The sequence below is a fragment of the Gymnoscopelus braueri genome (assembly GCF_963280865.1).
Source record: "Gymnoscopelus braueri genome assembly, chromosome: 19".
NCBI classification, from domain to species: domain Eukaryota; kingdom Metazoa; phylum Chordata; class Actinopteri; order Myctophiformes; family Myctophidae; genus Gymnoscopelus; species Gymnoscopelus braueri.
Genome location: NC_137621.1, coordinates 40,554,702 through 40,571,596, shown reverse-complemented (window position 1 = coordinate 40,571,596; position 16,895 = coordinate 40,554,702). Strand labels below are relative to the sequence as shown.

Genomic DNA, 16,895 nt, shown 5'->3' with positions numbered 1-16,895 from the left:
ACTTCAGCCCTATATACATTTTGGTCATTTGGAAATAGCCGCTCTACAAGCGCATTGTGAGCTTGTAGATCTGCTATTTTCAAAAGACATTTGAAAACTTGTGAAACGGGACTTTCTGCATAATGAGTACTTTCTACTTTTGGCAATTTAAGTTCATTTTGATGCCTGTACTTTTACTCAAGTAAGTTTTGAATACCAGACTTTTACTTGTAACAGAGTATTTCTACATTGCCGTTTCTACATTGCAAATGTGAGTACCTTTTCAACCACTGGTTAAATGTGATAACTGGGCTATACTCACAGGGCATCTGTAGGCAGTGCTGGAGGATGGAGAGGAGGTATGGGTAGGCATCTGTGTGGTTCAGCTTCTTCTTGACCAGCTCAAACATGGCACCGGCACTCTTGGTGTCCACATGGGCCTGTTGAAAGAGATTTAGAGATAGGTTTCCACCCGACAGAGACGATATGTAGGTAACAAGACATGCTGGAAGACAGGCTTAGTATTCATTTAATTAGTAGCAACTTATGACATCACTATGACGAACAAAACAATTAGCTTGTCTACGGAAACAGTGGAGTGACCCGCTTACCGTATCGAACCGTTTGGCCAGTTCGGAGTCATCTTCATTTCGCACCATCTCAAAGAAGTCCAGATGCCTACAGAGAGAAGACATTTTGTGATCAGAAGGTCACAAAGTGAAAGTCTTTTTCCAGTTCAAATGCATGATGCCGAGTTCTACAGCAGGCTGCAGTGGTTCTCAAAGTGGGGTCCAGGGGTCCTTTGGGGGGGGGGGGTTCCAAGGGGTCCCCCAGCAAAAGAAGTTAACATAGCATCACAATCATTTTAAGCCACTTTATCCATTAATATGTTGGCCATTCAAAAATAGCAGATCTGCTATTTTCACTACTTCTTAAACTTTTTTTTAATGTATTCATGGTAATTATATTTTTTTCATTTATACATTTTTAAAATTTAAGATTTTTTTGTTTAAACTTTGAAGTAATATATATATTTTTAAATGTAAAAAAACATTATTTATTCGCGACCCATAAAAATTGGTCCACGACCCAAAGATGGGTCGCGACCCACTGTTTGAGAACCAGCTGTAGATGTTTGGTCAGCAGCCACTCACCTGTCCAGGGTGGAGTTCTCGTGCTCCCTCAGCTTATCAATCACCGGCTGGATGCCCAACATCAGGAACTCATACCTTAGATGGAGCCGGAACTCCAGATTGTCCTTGGAAATGATACGATGGACAAAGAGAGATTTAAAATCCAATCGCACTAGAACTGCATTTTTCCTCATAGCTCATTCGAAGCACAAATTCAGAAATATTTTCACAGTATACGTATATCAACGTGTATCACAACAGTGTGTTTTCCTAATTTACATGGAAAGGTCGTAACAAGCTCACAACGGGTCGCATCCATGATGCATTGTGAGCTTGTAGTTCAGCTATTTTCGCCACCGTCGTAAGAAATGATTCAGTCTCGGAAATCGTTTGTCTGACCTGGGCTTTAAAGGCCCTTTGTGGTGTTCGGGTCTCACCTCCCCAGCGCCAGCATTGAGCACGGCATTGATGAAGGACATGATGGCAGTCTTCAGGTTGACTTCATCTCTGTACCGGCCTGTACTCCTGTCCAGCTCATTCAGTAGCGTCTAGGTAGGAAAAGAGAGACAGACAGTGGGCAAGTTAGACTATTTGCCTGCAACAATTATCAGTGGCTACTGGCTAGTAAAGGGGTTATAGTTTGCATGCTATAGAAACATATGCTACTGAACAATAAAAGCGATGAGGGTTGAATTAAAACAGTATAACAAGTCTTTGTCAATGTCCTAACATGGTCATGTTAGAATAATGATTTTGTACTAGACACATAGTTAATTAAGCCAATGTCTCTCACGCCTCCTCAGCCCGTCGCCCCGTCTCCTACTGACCTTAGCCACATTTTCGCGCCTTGAGCATAACACAAACCAATGTTAAAAGGCCCATAAGTTCTGAATCACTCAGTGCCTGTGTTGTTAGCTTAGCTTGAAGTGGCATGATTTACTGCACACCCTTGGGGACTTGTGAGACTTAGCTTGTTGACACAGTCCTGCTAGCTGCTTAAGGCCCCCCCACACACACATTCACGCACTCCACCCTGCGTGCTGCATAACTATGGACGTCCCTATGTACCTTTAATATTGCCTATCTGTTGACTTGACCTCATCTCTGTGAGTTTAAGTATGAGCATTTTCGGCAAGGCCTCTCCTATATGCTTATCAAAATGGGCCCCGTAACATGATTTATCCTTTCTTTGCTCTGGAGTGTCACCCTCAAATACCATGTCTGCCCTTTCCCCTGAACTCTGTGTGCCTGGTGTTCTCAGCAGTGACACCCTGTAATGTAGGTCCTCGGTTCTCATAAACAATACAAACAGCTCTATTAGGAGGAACAACATGTGGCTATTACATGTGGCTCCGAGTGCAAAGATTTATGCATTTTACTCTATGAGAGATAGTTAACGCTGTGATTTAGCTGCGTAGTAGCACAAAATGCCATCCATATATTACAACCTCTCTACACCAGGGGTCTTCAACAGGGGGTCCGTATCCCTAGATACTGCAGGGGGGCCGCCAAATCTTTGTGTGATAGGGACTTTTTTTTTTACATTAACCACTTGAACCCTCGCATCCCTATTTTGGGTGGAACATCAGTTGAAAACAGCAGATCTACAAGCTCACAACGTGTCGATCATGTTGTAGATAGGCTATTTGCGGCCAAGAAGTTTGGTGTACAGGGAAAAAAGAGCAGACCCAGTACCAAGCCAAAGGTCAACTTTACAAAGTATTGAGGGTTTAATTGTTAAATGTCTGAAAACACAAATTTAACATGAATCCAATATGTAGTGGAGGGGTCCCTGCGTCATCTCTCTCAGCTATGGGGTCCTTGGCCTGAAAAACGTTGAAGACCACTGTCTACACAGTTAAATCCTAGTGCTAAGTTTACCCTTAACCCCTGTTCTGCATCGAGTTTCACAGTCTCACCTGGAAGCGAGTCCTTTCCGCGGCGTACTTCTGGTAGTGGGCCATGGCTTGCAGCACCTTCTTGTGGCCGTCGGGCACCAGACACACCGCTCCCAGGATCTCCAGCACGGCCACTTTGGTCTTGATGTTCTCCGTCCGCAGGCTCTGGGAGATGGTGTTGATGCTCTGCGGGTGGGCCAGCACGTGCGCGCGCCCCTGCGAGTTGTTCATCAGGGCCTTGATGCAGCCGATGACCGAGGTGTGCACGCGGCTCTCCGACGTCTCGTAGTCCATGCTGCGCAGGAAGTTGAGCAGGCAGGTGAGGCCGTCCAGCTCGATGAAGCGCGTGACAAACCTAGGGAAGGTAAAAAAATATATATACAGTATACATACATTTAAAAGTACAGATTCAGGAAAGTACGACATGTACACATACAGTGTGTTAAAGGAATTGGACTAGATCTGTAAGGGTCACATTCGAACAAAAGGTCAGCCACACTGCCGCAGTTGCCAAAAATTGTGCGCCAACTGCAGCCGTGCCGAACACTGCTGTCGTTGGGTTTGGGTTTTAAGGCCATGAACACCACAAAAAAATTGTTACGCGCTGTAGCAATATTTACATGAATCTCAAAGTTCAACAAGTGGAGTGTAGTAAAAACAATGCATGGAAGTTCCAGCACAATTCATTAATTTAATTATTCCATCAAACCATTGTATATTGATCAGCAATGTGTTCTGGGTGGACCCTAGCATTGCACGTCTTTATGGTCAAACAACAATGATCAGCCATAATGTGCTGTCACAATGCCTTCCAATAACCTCCTTTGTCACTTTCTTGATGGCAAAGTTATTTAGTTCAGCTAATTACCATGGCAAGTAATTAACCCCTCCAGCAACGATCGAAAGGCTGTCAGGACATGTAAACACAGTTGGGTATTGACACCCAGTTTCCACAACCTACAGTAGGACTAGGAAAATGAGCTTCCCACCCATGAAGATTCTTGATAGGGCTCATGAATTATTTCAAACAATGTTGAGCTTGTAAGACAGAAACGGAGGAGGAAACAGAGGGGGGGGGGGGGGGGGGGGGAGAGAGAGAGAGAGAGAGAGAGAGAGAGAGAGAGAGAGAGAGAGAGAGAGAGAGAGAGAGAGAGAGAGAGAGAGAGAGAGAGAGAGAGAGAAAGTGCAAGAGATAGAGGGGGAAAAAAAAGAGAAAGACAAAAATAAGTGAGCTTTACTGCCGTTTGTCTTTAACAGATTTTGAACATTGTTGTTGACACAGCCAGAGGAGCGCGGTCCAAGTTCCATCCCCTTCAACCGCGCTTACTTGGCTCCCTTCAAGAGGCATTGAAAAACAAACAAACAGGCCTGCCTTGAAAATATGTATAATACGTAATAGATTCAGTTATTATCCCATACATCTCCACCCAGGGCTTGTTCCCTTGCTTGTACTGTACACGATCGGTCACAGTCAGATATTCAGACTACCGTCATAGAGGTATGCACATGGTACTGACACACACACACACACACACAAACACAGTTCACACCTGGCATGACCCCTGAGTCTCTCAAATGCCTACAGTATATGAAACCATGGAGGTCATCCTGTATTTTGTACACACACACACGGTCAGCCTTCATTGACAGATAATGAACACTTGCACGTGTGTAGAGAAATCTCTCATGAAGTGCTCCTTTGGTGTAACCACTCTCAAACCTGGCGCCCCTATTCTGAGGCATAGATTTTCAAAAAATGTACAATGGTTTACAAAGATTTTCAAGAATCTGTGAAGACGGCATACGTGGTTAACCTCAGACACTATTCCATTGTTTACCACACTAATGAATGAGGTCTCAAACTCATCATTAACCACTTAAACGCCATAATGGTTGACCAGAGTCCCTCAGGGCTCTCTGTACTAGCTTGTCGAGCTTGTCGATCTGCTGTTTTCTCCGCAAGTCACACCGCATTCAAGCATTAAAGTTAATCGCTTGGCTTGAGAAGAAGAACTGTTATCGATCGAGCGATCGTCCATTCAATTCCCAGACTCACGATCCGCCGCAGAGATATACCTCATTTTGGGAAGAGGAATTAAGAAGATGAGCAGTATAATGATTAATGTATGGAGAGAGTGGGGAGATGGGAGAGTTGATCTTGGAATATGGCTTCAAAAAAGAGGGCGAACCAGCTTCAAGGCTTTGCTTGCTGCCATGTATGTCATGCTCCGTTGGTTTGCTGACAGCTCGGTAGAAACACACGCTCGCCGCGCAGAACGCACACACAGCCCTGTGTCCGCATATACTTGCACGAGCACACATCATGGGATTTTGATGCATGTATAATGTATATGCAAATGATACACATATTGGCAGTGCGTAGCTGCTCAAAGGATAATCCCCACTATTGTAAACCAAAGCCTGTGTGTAAGCTGCCATCCAACTGTCCTCCTGTTCCACTCTATGCCACTATTTCACTCCCCACACCTTTGTCATCCATTATACCTTAATCTCGCGTTCTCTCCTCCAGTGAGCACTTGAGTTGGACTGATCCCATCTCCTCTCTGCTACCAAACGTTCCCGCTCTCTCTCTCTCTCCTCGCCCTTTTCCACTGACATTCACGCTCGGTCGAGTGGCGTGCAGCGATTTTGTTTTTGGAACAGCCGTCGCATACTTTTAAAACCCCACGGGGGTTGCGTTCAAGACGGCGAGAGCTTTAGACGACCGCTGCATACAATATGAGTTCAGGCGGCGCTGAACAATGCCGAGGGCCTAGCCAACCCTCCCTTAGAAAAGGGGAAGGGAAAAAAAAGAAAAGAAACATGTAAATGCACACACACACACACATACACACAAGAGAGGAGCGCGACCGAGAATGGGATGAGACTAAACAATAACGACAGAGCAGTGAAAATGACTCTACAGCGTGTGTGTTGAGTCGGGGGCCAAGCGCCGTCAAGGAGACATCAACTTGAGGAGGTACTGTATACGGATGAGTTCAAACAGAACGCTGAGGTCTGCAGACTCACACGACGCAGTTGTCTCATGTCTTGGAGCATCTGTTCGTTATCACGAAAAAAACAATCAACGATGACAGTCAATTCAGTTCAGTGATCACACTTTCCATTGATTTCAACAGGTCGAGAAATCTTACGAGGAACTACTGTAGTGTTGGAGTCGTCTTCTCAGGACCTGATTAATAACATCCAATTTACTGTACATGGCGCTTTGCTCTGTATGCAAAGTGGCTTTACAAAACAGAACAAAGAAAAACAACTTCATTAAGAAAAAAATAGTTAAAAGGCTAAAAACTAAGCATACTAAATCATTAAAAGGGGGATTAGAATTAGGTGAGGAATGTGAGTCTGAAGGTGGGTTTTTGAGGGTGGTTTTGAACAGGGCAGCTTTGATGTGAGAACCACCAGGAGGTTGGCATCAACAGACCTGAGGGAACGACCTGAGTGAGCTTGTAGATCAGCTATTCTAGCTATTTCTTTTTATTATTTCCAATCGGCCGGCCTCGCTCAAGGTTCACTTACACGTTTGACCCATTCAAACATGTAAAGCTTCCTTGAACTGTGGATGACCCTGGTCGGGACTTTGTCCGCACCTCAAAGCTTAACCACACACGTGTATGTGGGCATAGTGTGCATACTGTATGCGCGCACACACACACACACGTTTGTATTACTACACTTGCGAGGACACTTTAGGATGGTGATTTTACGAATTTAAAAAACAGAAAAAATTATGTACGTGTATGTAAGGTTGTAGATCAGCTATTTATTTGGTGCACGACACTGTCAACCAACCAAGTAATATAAATCAGCCATAATTCAAACCCCAAAGGCTAAATCTAACCTCTAAATGCCTAATCCTAACCTGAATCTTTAAAGGGACTATGCCATGAATTTAAACTTTTTCTTCTTTTTTGTGTGTTTTTGGTCTCCCCTACCTCTCTTCTATCCTCAAAAATACCCCAGTTTGAACACTCAGGCTTTCACAGCAAATCTGGGGTTTTCTGTAAATTGGTCTCAAAACAGGCCAAACTGATTTGTTCCCTGACGTGACGTCACGTCAGGGAACAATTCCTCCCGTTTTTCAGTTCCAACCATTTATTTTTTACTTTTTCCACACAGAACCAGGAGATAACATGCATACAAACTGGCTCAATAGCGCCCCGTGCCAAACAGGACAATGTGGTATTGCAGGTAAAAGTGCTTAATAAGCCAGAGAGAAGTTAGTTGGAATGAGTATATCTGAGGCTTTATTTAGGCTCAAACCTTTTGAAAAACCTTTGAGGGACATAAACAATATGATATTAAATATTATTATTATTTTTTTAATTCATGGTGTAGTCCCTTTAAGTAATTGTAAGTCTAACCACGAAACAACCCATTTCTCTGTGTCCTCACAATGTCTATTTGTCAAATTCTACTATAGTTGTGGGGACATTTGGCCCTCACAAGTATAGTAATACAAGCACCCACACACACAGTTCTACAATAAAAAGGCCCAGAGAGCGCTTCAGAGAGGCAGCTGACCCTCTTAAACCCCACCATCTGTATTGTGGGGAAAGCTTTCTGCGACGTGTTGTGAGTGTGTCGATCGGCTATTTTCAGCGAAAAGCTGAACAGAAAACACACTAGCATAGAGCCCTGAGGGACTCCGGTCAACCATATGGGGTTTTAAGTGGTGAATGCCGTTTAAAACGGAGGTGTCGGTGGTACTTGGATGAGTCATGCGATACGGCCGCAGCTCTCACTACAATAAATCTTCCGTGATGTGAGGCCACGCTGTAATTCTGCAGCTTATGAACAACGGTCTGAACAAAAGGCTACACGCACGCGTACACACACACCCCACCCCCCCCCCCCGTGGCCAAGTTGCACATGTACCCCATCTGTAGTGTAGTACATCATTCCACAAAGCCAATGGCTCTCATAGTGTCAGTTTATGGTCAAATCCATGGGGAGCATTGTGCCTGTGCGTGTGCGTGTGCATGTGCGTGGACCTTTAATGGCTCCTGTGCCTTGTAGTTAAAGCCATACTGTGTAACTTGTTAAATTACACAAAAGTTGTCTTTTGATTAAATCTTTCGCTGGTATATTTTCACAATAACCATTCCACACTTCTGTAAACACTACTAAACACAATTTTTATCACCCTTGGGCCCCCCACATTCACCCCAAAATGACATAGGCACCGGAAATGTATTTATTCATGTAGTGATGGTTAATAAATCATTTCTGACAATGCGCTGCATCACAAAATCCTCGGGCGCTAGGACCTGCTTTGAGAGGCATCGTCAAAAAGAATACTAAAATTAATGTTACACAGTATAACTTTGAATGCACTCGTATATCAACGTCAATACTTTATACTTACTAACATACGTTTTCCATTTGCCTCATTCTGGGTTTTTTTGTTCTCCTTCATTGTCTTTCTACTTTTCATTAAGCAACAGTTTTTTTTATTTGTCTGTCTCTCTGTAATGTCTGTGTGTGTGTAATTACATGGGAAGCTCAAAGTGTTTTGGAGGGGTGGGGGTTTTGAGGGGAAGCTCCACTCTGTCTTTCTATCTCTCCCTCTCAGCATCCCTTTATTGCTGTTCCAACACAAACCTCCCTCGACGACAACCCCGATCTCTCCTCAAGCCCTGCTTAGCGCCACTCCTCTCCCTCACTTTCCTTCTATTTTCCCTCGAATGCTAAATACCACAGTGCTGCCGGGGGGAGAAATCAGCACCGCGAGGGAACCGAAAACACCCGTCCGATCCAACGCTCTTTAAAGGTGCGATATTCAGTTCCCGCACTAATGTATTCGGTAATATGTGAAAACAGATATAAAGTTCACTCTCTGTCGAGCGGAACCTTTGAAACATCCGGCGGCACACTGTTTTGAGGGATAATATTTGCATATGGCGGAGGGAAACTTGGACCTTCCAGAGGGCTATTGACACAAGCCCTCTTCTAAGGAGGCGGGAGGGTGACTCAACTCGAGTCAATATTCTTGCTGGAAGCGCTGCACAGGAGTCGCGTCCAAAGAGCCTTCCGAGGAAGGATTGTGATGCTCTACTGACACGGACCCGGGATTCCAGTGGATTCTGGGCCAGTGTGGACTCTGCGACCTCCAATGATGCTCTAGGGCTGCGTGGGCAATCAACCGAAAATATGTCGAAAACGTTATTTTGAACCAATTACCAACTTAATCTTGCTCATGTAGGTTAATCAAATAATCAAGTAGCAGGTTTTCTTTTTCTTATATATCAACAAATCGACATTTGTTATAATGAACTAAATCGATTAGTATGATTAAACACTTAAACCTGTATCTTTGTTGTACAATGGTGGGGTGCAAACAGTGAAAATCTACAATGGCCATTTACGGCTTTTCTTGGTGTATTTCCTTCCCTGGTCTTTCCCCGTCCCCTCCCTGTCTGACCACACCCACTGTCACAGAGGGACATGACCTGACTAACGATTTATTTTGTCCGATGCCGGAATTTTGGAGAGTCGTAGACCACTGATAACCACTGTTTTCACCAATGTTTTGTCCAAAAAGTGCAACATCTTCTACGAAATTTGACAAACACCAATTTTATTTGAGTTTCTTTATGAAATAAATAAATGAACTTATATGCAATATAACTTTTTTATTTAACCACCATTTAAGCCTTATTCAAAACATTTCAGAAACAGCTGATCTACAAGCTTGCAACGTGACGCAATGCAACACGTTATGAGCTTGTAGATCTGCCTTCTTTGAAAAAAAATATCGGCTGCAAAATTGCAGATACCGACGTCAATCAAATAAGTAAAATAAAAGCCAAAATATCGGCCAAACCGATATATCGGTGTGGTAACACAGTACACAGCACACAGCGTGTGTACTGTTCCTAACTAGTTAAACACTCATTGATGTATTCTGTAATCAATGTTTTAATATTTGGAAGCTAAATGTAATGTACCTTTTGCGGTTGCCTTTTTCCTTGGCCCATACTCCTGTAGTAGGTTTGTATATGGGGCCTCCAAGGCTCATTATAAACTGTGCAGTGTGCACGTGAGGCACTTCGCAGTGCCAACATGAAACTTCAAGCCCCATTTGACCACCGGTAAACAAAGCAACAACTGCTGACAAGGAATGAAAGTGAAATAAGCTGTAAAAATCACAGCCAATTTAAAAAACAATATATATATTTTGAGCAGGGGGAGGGATGTATAATTCCCATCTTACATATCAAACCAGATTGGGTCTAATAATGACGTGGCTTCCATCTGCAATCTACTAGGTGTGCAGTTTGTGAACAACGCAAGTCTGATCTGAAATATCAGGCCAGACACACAGAGTACTTGTACAGACATGTAGAACTCTATATTTGGGCAAAATGTGCAAGGGGGATATACACTGTATATACATAGTCCATATTTGGGCAAAATTTGGAGGGGGCCAAACACTTTTCTAGACGGCTAACCCCTTCGGTGCCATGCTGTAAAAAAGCTTTTTTGGTCAGTGAACAGTAATCCTTATCCTGGGGTCACATTGATATATTGATGATGTTTTTATTGGACATCAATAAAAAGACATCAATATAACAAAGACCAACTGCTCACGCCCCATCAGCCCCGTGCCGTTGTGAGCCTTAAAAATTATGCATCAAATGACAAGGGACACTCAGAAAGTTCTTCAGCGAAGGTGTCAGGACAAAATTACAGTGTTTAGTGACAGTGCTATAACCATGACCTGCTTTGTTTATGAACACTGCAGCCCAAAACACTTTCACAAGGAGCTGGTAAACAGCTGCCCTGCCTATTCAGCGCCTCATCATAAAATGTACACACGAGGAGAAGCTACATCGGTGGGCGGCTCGCTGACAATGTGCTGCTTTTGTGTGCTCTGCTTGGCACCCTGTGTGCCCACCATGTGGTTGGGTGCTGTGGCCTTCTGGAAGGGGCCGAGGGCACAAGGGCCCTTTTTTTTTTTTTTTACTTCACAACGCAGCTGTCTCTTTGGCCGGCCAAATCGGGCGAGGGAGGGAAGAAGCCATTTCAGGCCATCCAAAACAACAGCAGTCGTAAATCTCCACTGATTATGGAGGGGGGAGGCAGTACCGTACCGTACTGAATAAATACAAACCCGCGGAGACGAGCATCTCTTAAAAAAGACAGGTCTGAGCACACACACACACACACACACACAAACGCACGTGGAAACAGTGGGCGTGTCAGAATAACATGTAGGTTTCACGCGTGACGTCACATGCAAACACCTTACACACAAAGGTTTAAGGGAGAAAATGCATAGACACACACACATAAATGACGACCTATAAACCCTCACCCGTGTAGACAGGCTTAACAGAGGCTTTAGCCACACACATTAAACCTACAGCCTCCCTTACTGCTGGGTGGCCTTAAGCACAGAACCACCTGGCCCCTTTTTTCTTCTCCTCTTGTAACCAATTTAAGAAAGACAACGCTTAAAATACAAAAGAAATACTAAATTATCTAGGCAGTTCCCACAATGCCATATTCCCTTGCCACACCTGCTTGCCACTAACATTACCGTCCTTCTTTAGCACATCCAGCTGTGCACTAATGAGTTAGCAACAGCATGCAAATGTTATACTGTGACACCAGGTGCACAGTGGTCTGCATTGATTGGGTCATTATAGTAACTCTTACGGTGGTAAATTAAAGACTCTTCTTGATAAAGGGAAGCATATATCAGCGTGGGATTAATCGAGCAGAAATGTTGTACGAGAAAATGCTATCTCAGCTTCCTCATAATGTTTAGAGGCTCACAAAAAAAACATTCTCAGCGATGGAGGTTTTGGATACTCAGACACAGACATACTGTATAAGTACGCACGCACGTATAAGCACGCACACGCGCACGTACTGTATAAGCATGCATGCACGCACGCACGCACGCACGCACGCACGCACGCACAGACAGACAGACAGAGAGGGCCCAGACGCGACCCAGACACTTTAGACCCTCCTGGGTTTTTGTCACTCTGCACTTAAAAGTCTGTCACTTCATTGCTTCCCGAGAGAAAACTCAACACCCCCGCCTCGGTCCAGACCACTACATCATACAGTTGGCACAGGCCTACGGACAGCTCCAAAGAAGCCGCTGACGGGGGTAGGTAGAATACATCAGCAGGCTGTTTGGTTGCGGCTGATGAGTGAGGTCGTGCAGCTGCTGCTGATGGCTCCACAGAGGGGGGGGGAGTGGGAGCGTGTGTCTTGATGCGGTCAAGGGGTCTCAGTTCAATTTGATGATTAAAAAGTTATTTTCTTTTGTAATTGTGGTGAGACGAGAAGAGACAGCCTTCATGGATGATTATTCACTGTGTAACCTTACCCCCATTAAGCCAAATGGTAGGAATGAATCAAAGAAACAGATGCTGGTGAGACAGTGGTTCTCAACGTTTGGTTCCGGTCCTTGAGGGGGTTCCAGGGGGTCCCCAGCTAAATTATTGATTGTTAAGAACAAAACACACCTTTATGGGTCTGTAACTCAGAGTGTAGAAATGGAACCAAATGGCCCAATACACATCAAACTGGGGGTCCTTGAAATTAATTAGGTTGAGAATAACTACTGTAACAGACATCAGCTGTGCATTGAACTCTTACCCCGGGGCTGTAGCCAGGATTGTAGAAACATATTGAAGTCACAAGTCTCAGCCTACACCCACACCCAACCCCAAGACTATAGTATACTGTAAAAATATGCATTCTCATGCACTTTGAGAGCAACAGTAATCATCCATGTATGTGTATGTGTGTGTGTGTGTGTGTGTGTGTGTGTGTGTGTGTGTGTGTGTGTGTGTGTGTGTGTGTGTGTGTGTGTGTGTGTGTGTGTGTGTGTGTGTGTGCGCGTGCGCGTGCGTGTGCGCGTGCGCGTCTGTGTCTGTGTGTGTGTGTGTGTGTGTGTGTGTGCGTGCGTGCATGTGTAGGGGGGGGAATAAACAACACAGTGGTTGCTTAATAACCAAACTGTCATCACTGATAGTTAACAATTTGGCTCATGTGTTCAAAACAATATAGTAAAAAAAACATCTGACACGGTTGATACATGAAATGAAAAATGACTTGGGGATTCATAAAACATGTAGGCAAAATAGCAGGAACAGAACCTCGCATGGCTAAAATCCGCAGAGAAAATACTAAGGACATGACCTCTGTGTCGTCAATGGTAGCCACACAGTAAAATCCTCAGTGTTGATTTATCCATTAAGTTGCTGTCGGGCAGAAACCTCTTATCTCCATATTCTAACTTTTTTCTAAGCGTTCTTTTTCGTAAATTGGCGGCCTAATTGATCATACGGCGTCACACAAAAGCATCAAAAGTAGCAGATTCACAAGCTCGAAACGCGGCTCGAAACGCGGCTCGAAGCGCGGCTCGAAGCGCGGCTTGAAACGCGGCTCGAAGCGACGCGTTTCGAGCTTGTGGATCTGCTACTTTTGCTATTTTTGAATTTGAATTCTGTAAACCGAATTGGACATATGAGGTTTCCAACCGACAGAGACGATTTCTAACCAGCAGAGTGTACAAAATGGAGCCGTTATATGAACCCTCACAGTGTAAGTATGGCCATGCTCTTACCTCATTGGCTGAGTCCGAAGCGCCGTCTTCAGGTCTTCCACCACCTTGTTCCGCATGTCCATTTCCTCCTCATCAAACGCGAACAGAGTCTGCATCTGTAGAGACACCACACGCTGATGCAGTTTATGATGATAAAAACATCCGATTAGACTTTTTTTTTTGCCCTCTGCATTCAACCCATCCTAAAAGGAGCAGAGAGCAGCCGTCATGCAGGACTCGGGGACCAACTCCAGTTGTAATGCCAGTACCTTTAGTTAGTCAGGGGCACCGGTAGGAATATGTACCTACTGTAGCATATTGTTGCTGTCAGGCAGAAACCTCTTACTTAACTTTTTGTGTTTTTTTTACAGGTTGCAACCTGGTCTACGTCTACACTCGCTAGTCGTGACTTTTGCGGCACTTTTTCCTCATTGGCTAGTCCTTTAGCCAATGAGGGCTCAATGTCCTCTCAGAATATGGGATCTAAAGACGACCCACAATGCTGTGTTCGGCCACTGTATGTAACTCTATGGTAAGTGGCGCTGTTGCTCAATGTCCTCTCAGAATATGGGATCTAAAAACGTTGCCATGTTTAGTGAGAGAAATAAGCAACCATATGGGATCTAAAAACATTGCCATGTTTAGTGAGAGAAATAAGCAACCTGTAATATGACTGTGTCATATGCTTGTTTGTAAATCAACGTCCTACTTGATCATGCTACAGCGTTACAGCAATTGGGGACTCCTGCTCCCCAAGCCGGGCTCTCTAACCATTCGGCTATGCCACCACCCAATTACAACTGGTTCTGCTTAAAACTGGTGGGTTCGCGGCCGGTTCCGTGAAAGCACCAATGTTCCAAGTATCTAGAACGGAACCAGTTCTAGAAAAACAGGGGCCTCAGAGTTGCAAATGGATATATCAACACCGAGGGTTTTACTGTGTAGGTCAACTACTGTATGCTGCTCTCCTAGTGGTAAGATTGCCGTGTTGAAATCTTTCCCCCACAACACAGATCAGAGTCCAATTAGTGTGTTTACGTCACAGGCACCACAAATCACGCTTCTCTTCTCCTTTCCATGCTATTTTCCGATTAAAGAGCTGTTTGACGCTACACAACATGCCAAAAAAGACCCGTGGGCAATTAGGTCCAATCAAGCCCACAACAAATGAGGCAGATCATTAAAAAACGTAAGTCCAGTGTGTGAGCGTTAATACAGTTGTGCGACGCTTAAAAGGCTCCCCTCAACAACATCAAAGGACTGCTCTGCTCCCATTAGTCGGGCGCAGGGCTTCTGTTTAGCCTCTGCAGGCATTTTCCATGGCAGCAAGCTGCCAAAATGCCAAAGATTCAACCACTGTGTTTTTAGCAGCACAGTAAAATGTTAGTAACAAGGGCTGCCTGTCAATTTGCCTGAAAGAACTAAAATAATTGTTTTCTAATGACCTTGTTTCCCAACGCCTAGCACCCCTTACACTAGGGTCAAAGTTGGTTGTTGAAGTCATTCAAATAATTCAAAAGTAAGAGTTTAGTGGGGTGTTTTAGATAAACAAAAAAACCTGCATATTTTTCAGAATAAGTTGTAACCCCCCCACGTTTCACTGCCAACCATCATCTTTTGTGTGTGTGTGTGTGTGTGTGTGTGTGTGTGTGTGTGTGTGTGTGTGTGTGTGTGTGTGTGTGTGTGTGTGTGTGTGTGTGTGTGTACAGTGTGTGTGTGTGTGTGTACGTACAGTGTGTGTATGTGTGAGAGAGAGAGAGAGAGAGAGAGAGAGAGAGAGAGAGAGGGAGGGAGAGAGAGAGAGCGAGAGAGAGAAAGAGAGTGAGAGTGAGAGTGTTTAAGCTAGCAACAGTGCAGTCAAAACATCCATCGTGTCGATTTAGCCTCATGTCCAGATGGTTCCAGGTCCACTTGCCAAGAAGTAAACGCTCTGGCTCCTATTTTTCTAAATGAATATGTTCATACTCGATGGGAAGCTGGACACAGCAAGTGCTGGGGATCATAGATGGTTCGCTCACGCTGTGAGCCAGTTCACCATATCAACAAGTCTAGCCAAGTCGCTCTTCACTACATCTGTTTTTTGTATGCTTGTGCTAACCTGTGGCCAAGATGCACATGAGGATACTGTTATCCAGTTGATAAACCGGCAACATGTACTTCAGTGACCTCCAACTAGAAAATGCCTGTCTTCAAGCTAACCCTTGATGTGATGTTAAATAAGGGGACAATAACTCAACCAACACTATCAAATTCGTACATGGACCAGGCCTGCTGGTGAAGAGCAAAAACAGAACTCTGCACCTTTTAATGAATGACAAAGGATGTTGAACAGCACAGTTTTAAAGAAAGATCTTACACAAAGTGAATCAGCAACGCTAAACCCAAAACCTGACAAAAATGTTAACTCTGCACTAGATGCATCTCAAGACCAGTGTTGCCATATTTTGTGAGAAATAAGCAACCAGGTCTATGAAAACAAGCCTAAAATAAGCAACTATAGGCTATAGTACTTTAAAACTATACCGGCTAAATGTTGGCTATTTGAAAGTAGCCGACCTACATGCTGAAATTAAATGTGAAATATTTGGAAGATTTTTTGAAACATTCTAACAGCACAAATCTGGTACGGGGCTCCCTGGCACAAAACATTTTCAAATGAGGTTTAGGGACGAATACATATTAATTTGGGAGTCCATGACATGAAAATATTTGACAACCACTGGTTTAAATAATAAAGCATTTTTTAAAGCAAACCCAAATAAGCAAGTACACTTTAGAAACAAGCCCCAAAAAATGCAACCCGCAAGGGTTGCATTTTTTACAAGCAATATTTACAAGCAACTTTAAGAAAAAGCAGAAGAAGTCTGCTTGTAATAAATGGACATGGCAACACTGCTCAAGACAGATGCTAGTCTTTCACATTCTGTTATAGGCCAGCAAGAGCTCGAGGTACAGCATGCTAGCTTGGTCTCGGCAGGGCTACAGAAACCTGTCAGAATCAGGAGGCTAACGTTTGAACCATCACACGGTGTGGCCAACAATATCTCCAGTGTTCTGACAGGGGTTTTTATGAATGAGCATCAAGGAACTGCTTGTAATCTCTCCAGGCGGCAAGGCGAGGATGATCTCATCCAATAACCGAGCTACCGTGGAGGGGCTCTCCTCTCCTCTCCCTGGAGCTCGCTCACTGTGCGGTCCTGGGAGCCAAGATGTGAGGTCACTGCGGAGCAACAGGGCCTTCCAAAACTTTCACTGTCAAGATACCGTCTAGACCCACTGTTTCCCAAACAG

General features: G+C 44.2%; 1 protein-coding gene across 1 annotated transcript in view; it reads right to left on the bottom strand.

The window, feature by feature from the left end:
* daam2 (dishevelled associated activator of morphogenesis 2) overlaps window positions 1–16,895 on the bottom strand; it is a 145,684-nt gene that overhangs the window by 37,482 nt on the left and 91,307 nt on the right. Inside the window, exons 5-10 of the mRNA XM_080413281.1 lie at window positions 13,626–13,720; window positions 3,032–3,365; window positions 1,550–1,660; window positions 1,134–1,237; window positions 591–657; window positions 302–419 (exon numbers count right to left, since the gene is read on the bottom strand). Of these exons, the coding sequence (XP_080269407.1) occupies window positions 302–419; window positions 591–657; window positions 1,134–1,237; window positions 1,550–1,660; window positions 3,032–3,365; window positions 13,626–13,720 (829 nt within the window). The remainder of the gene's footprint in view (window positions 1–301; window positions 420–590; window positions 658–1,133; window positions 1,238–1,549; window positions 1,661–3,031; window positions 3,366–13,625; window positions 13,721–16,895) is intronic.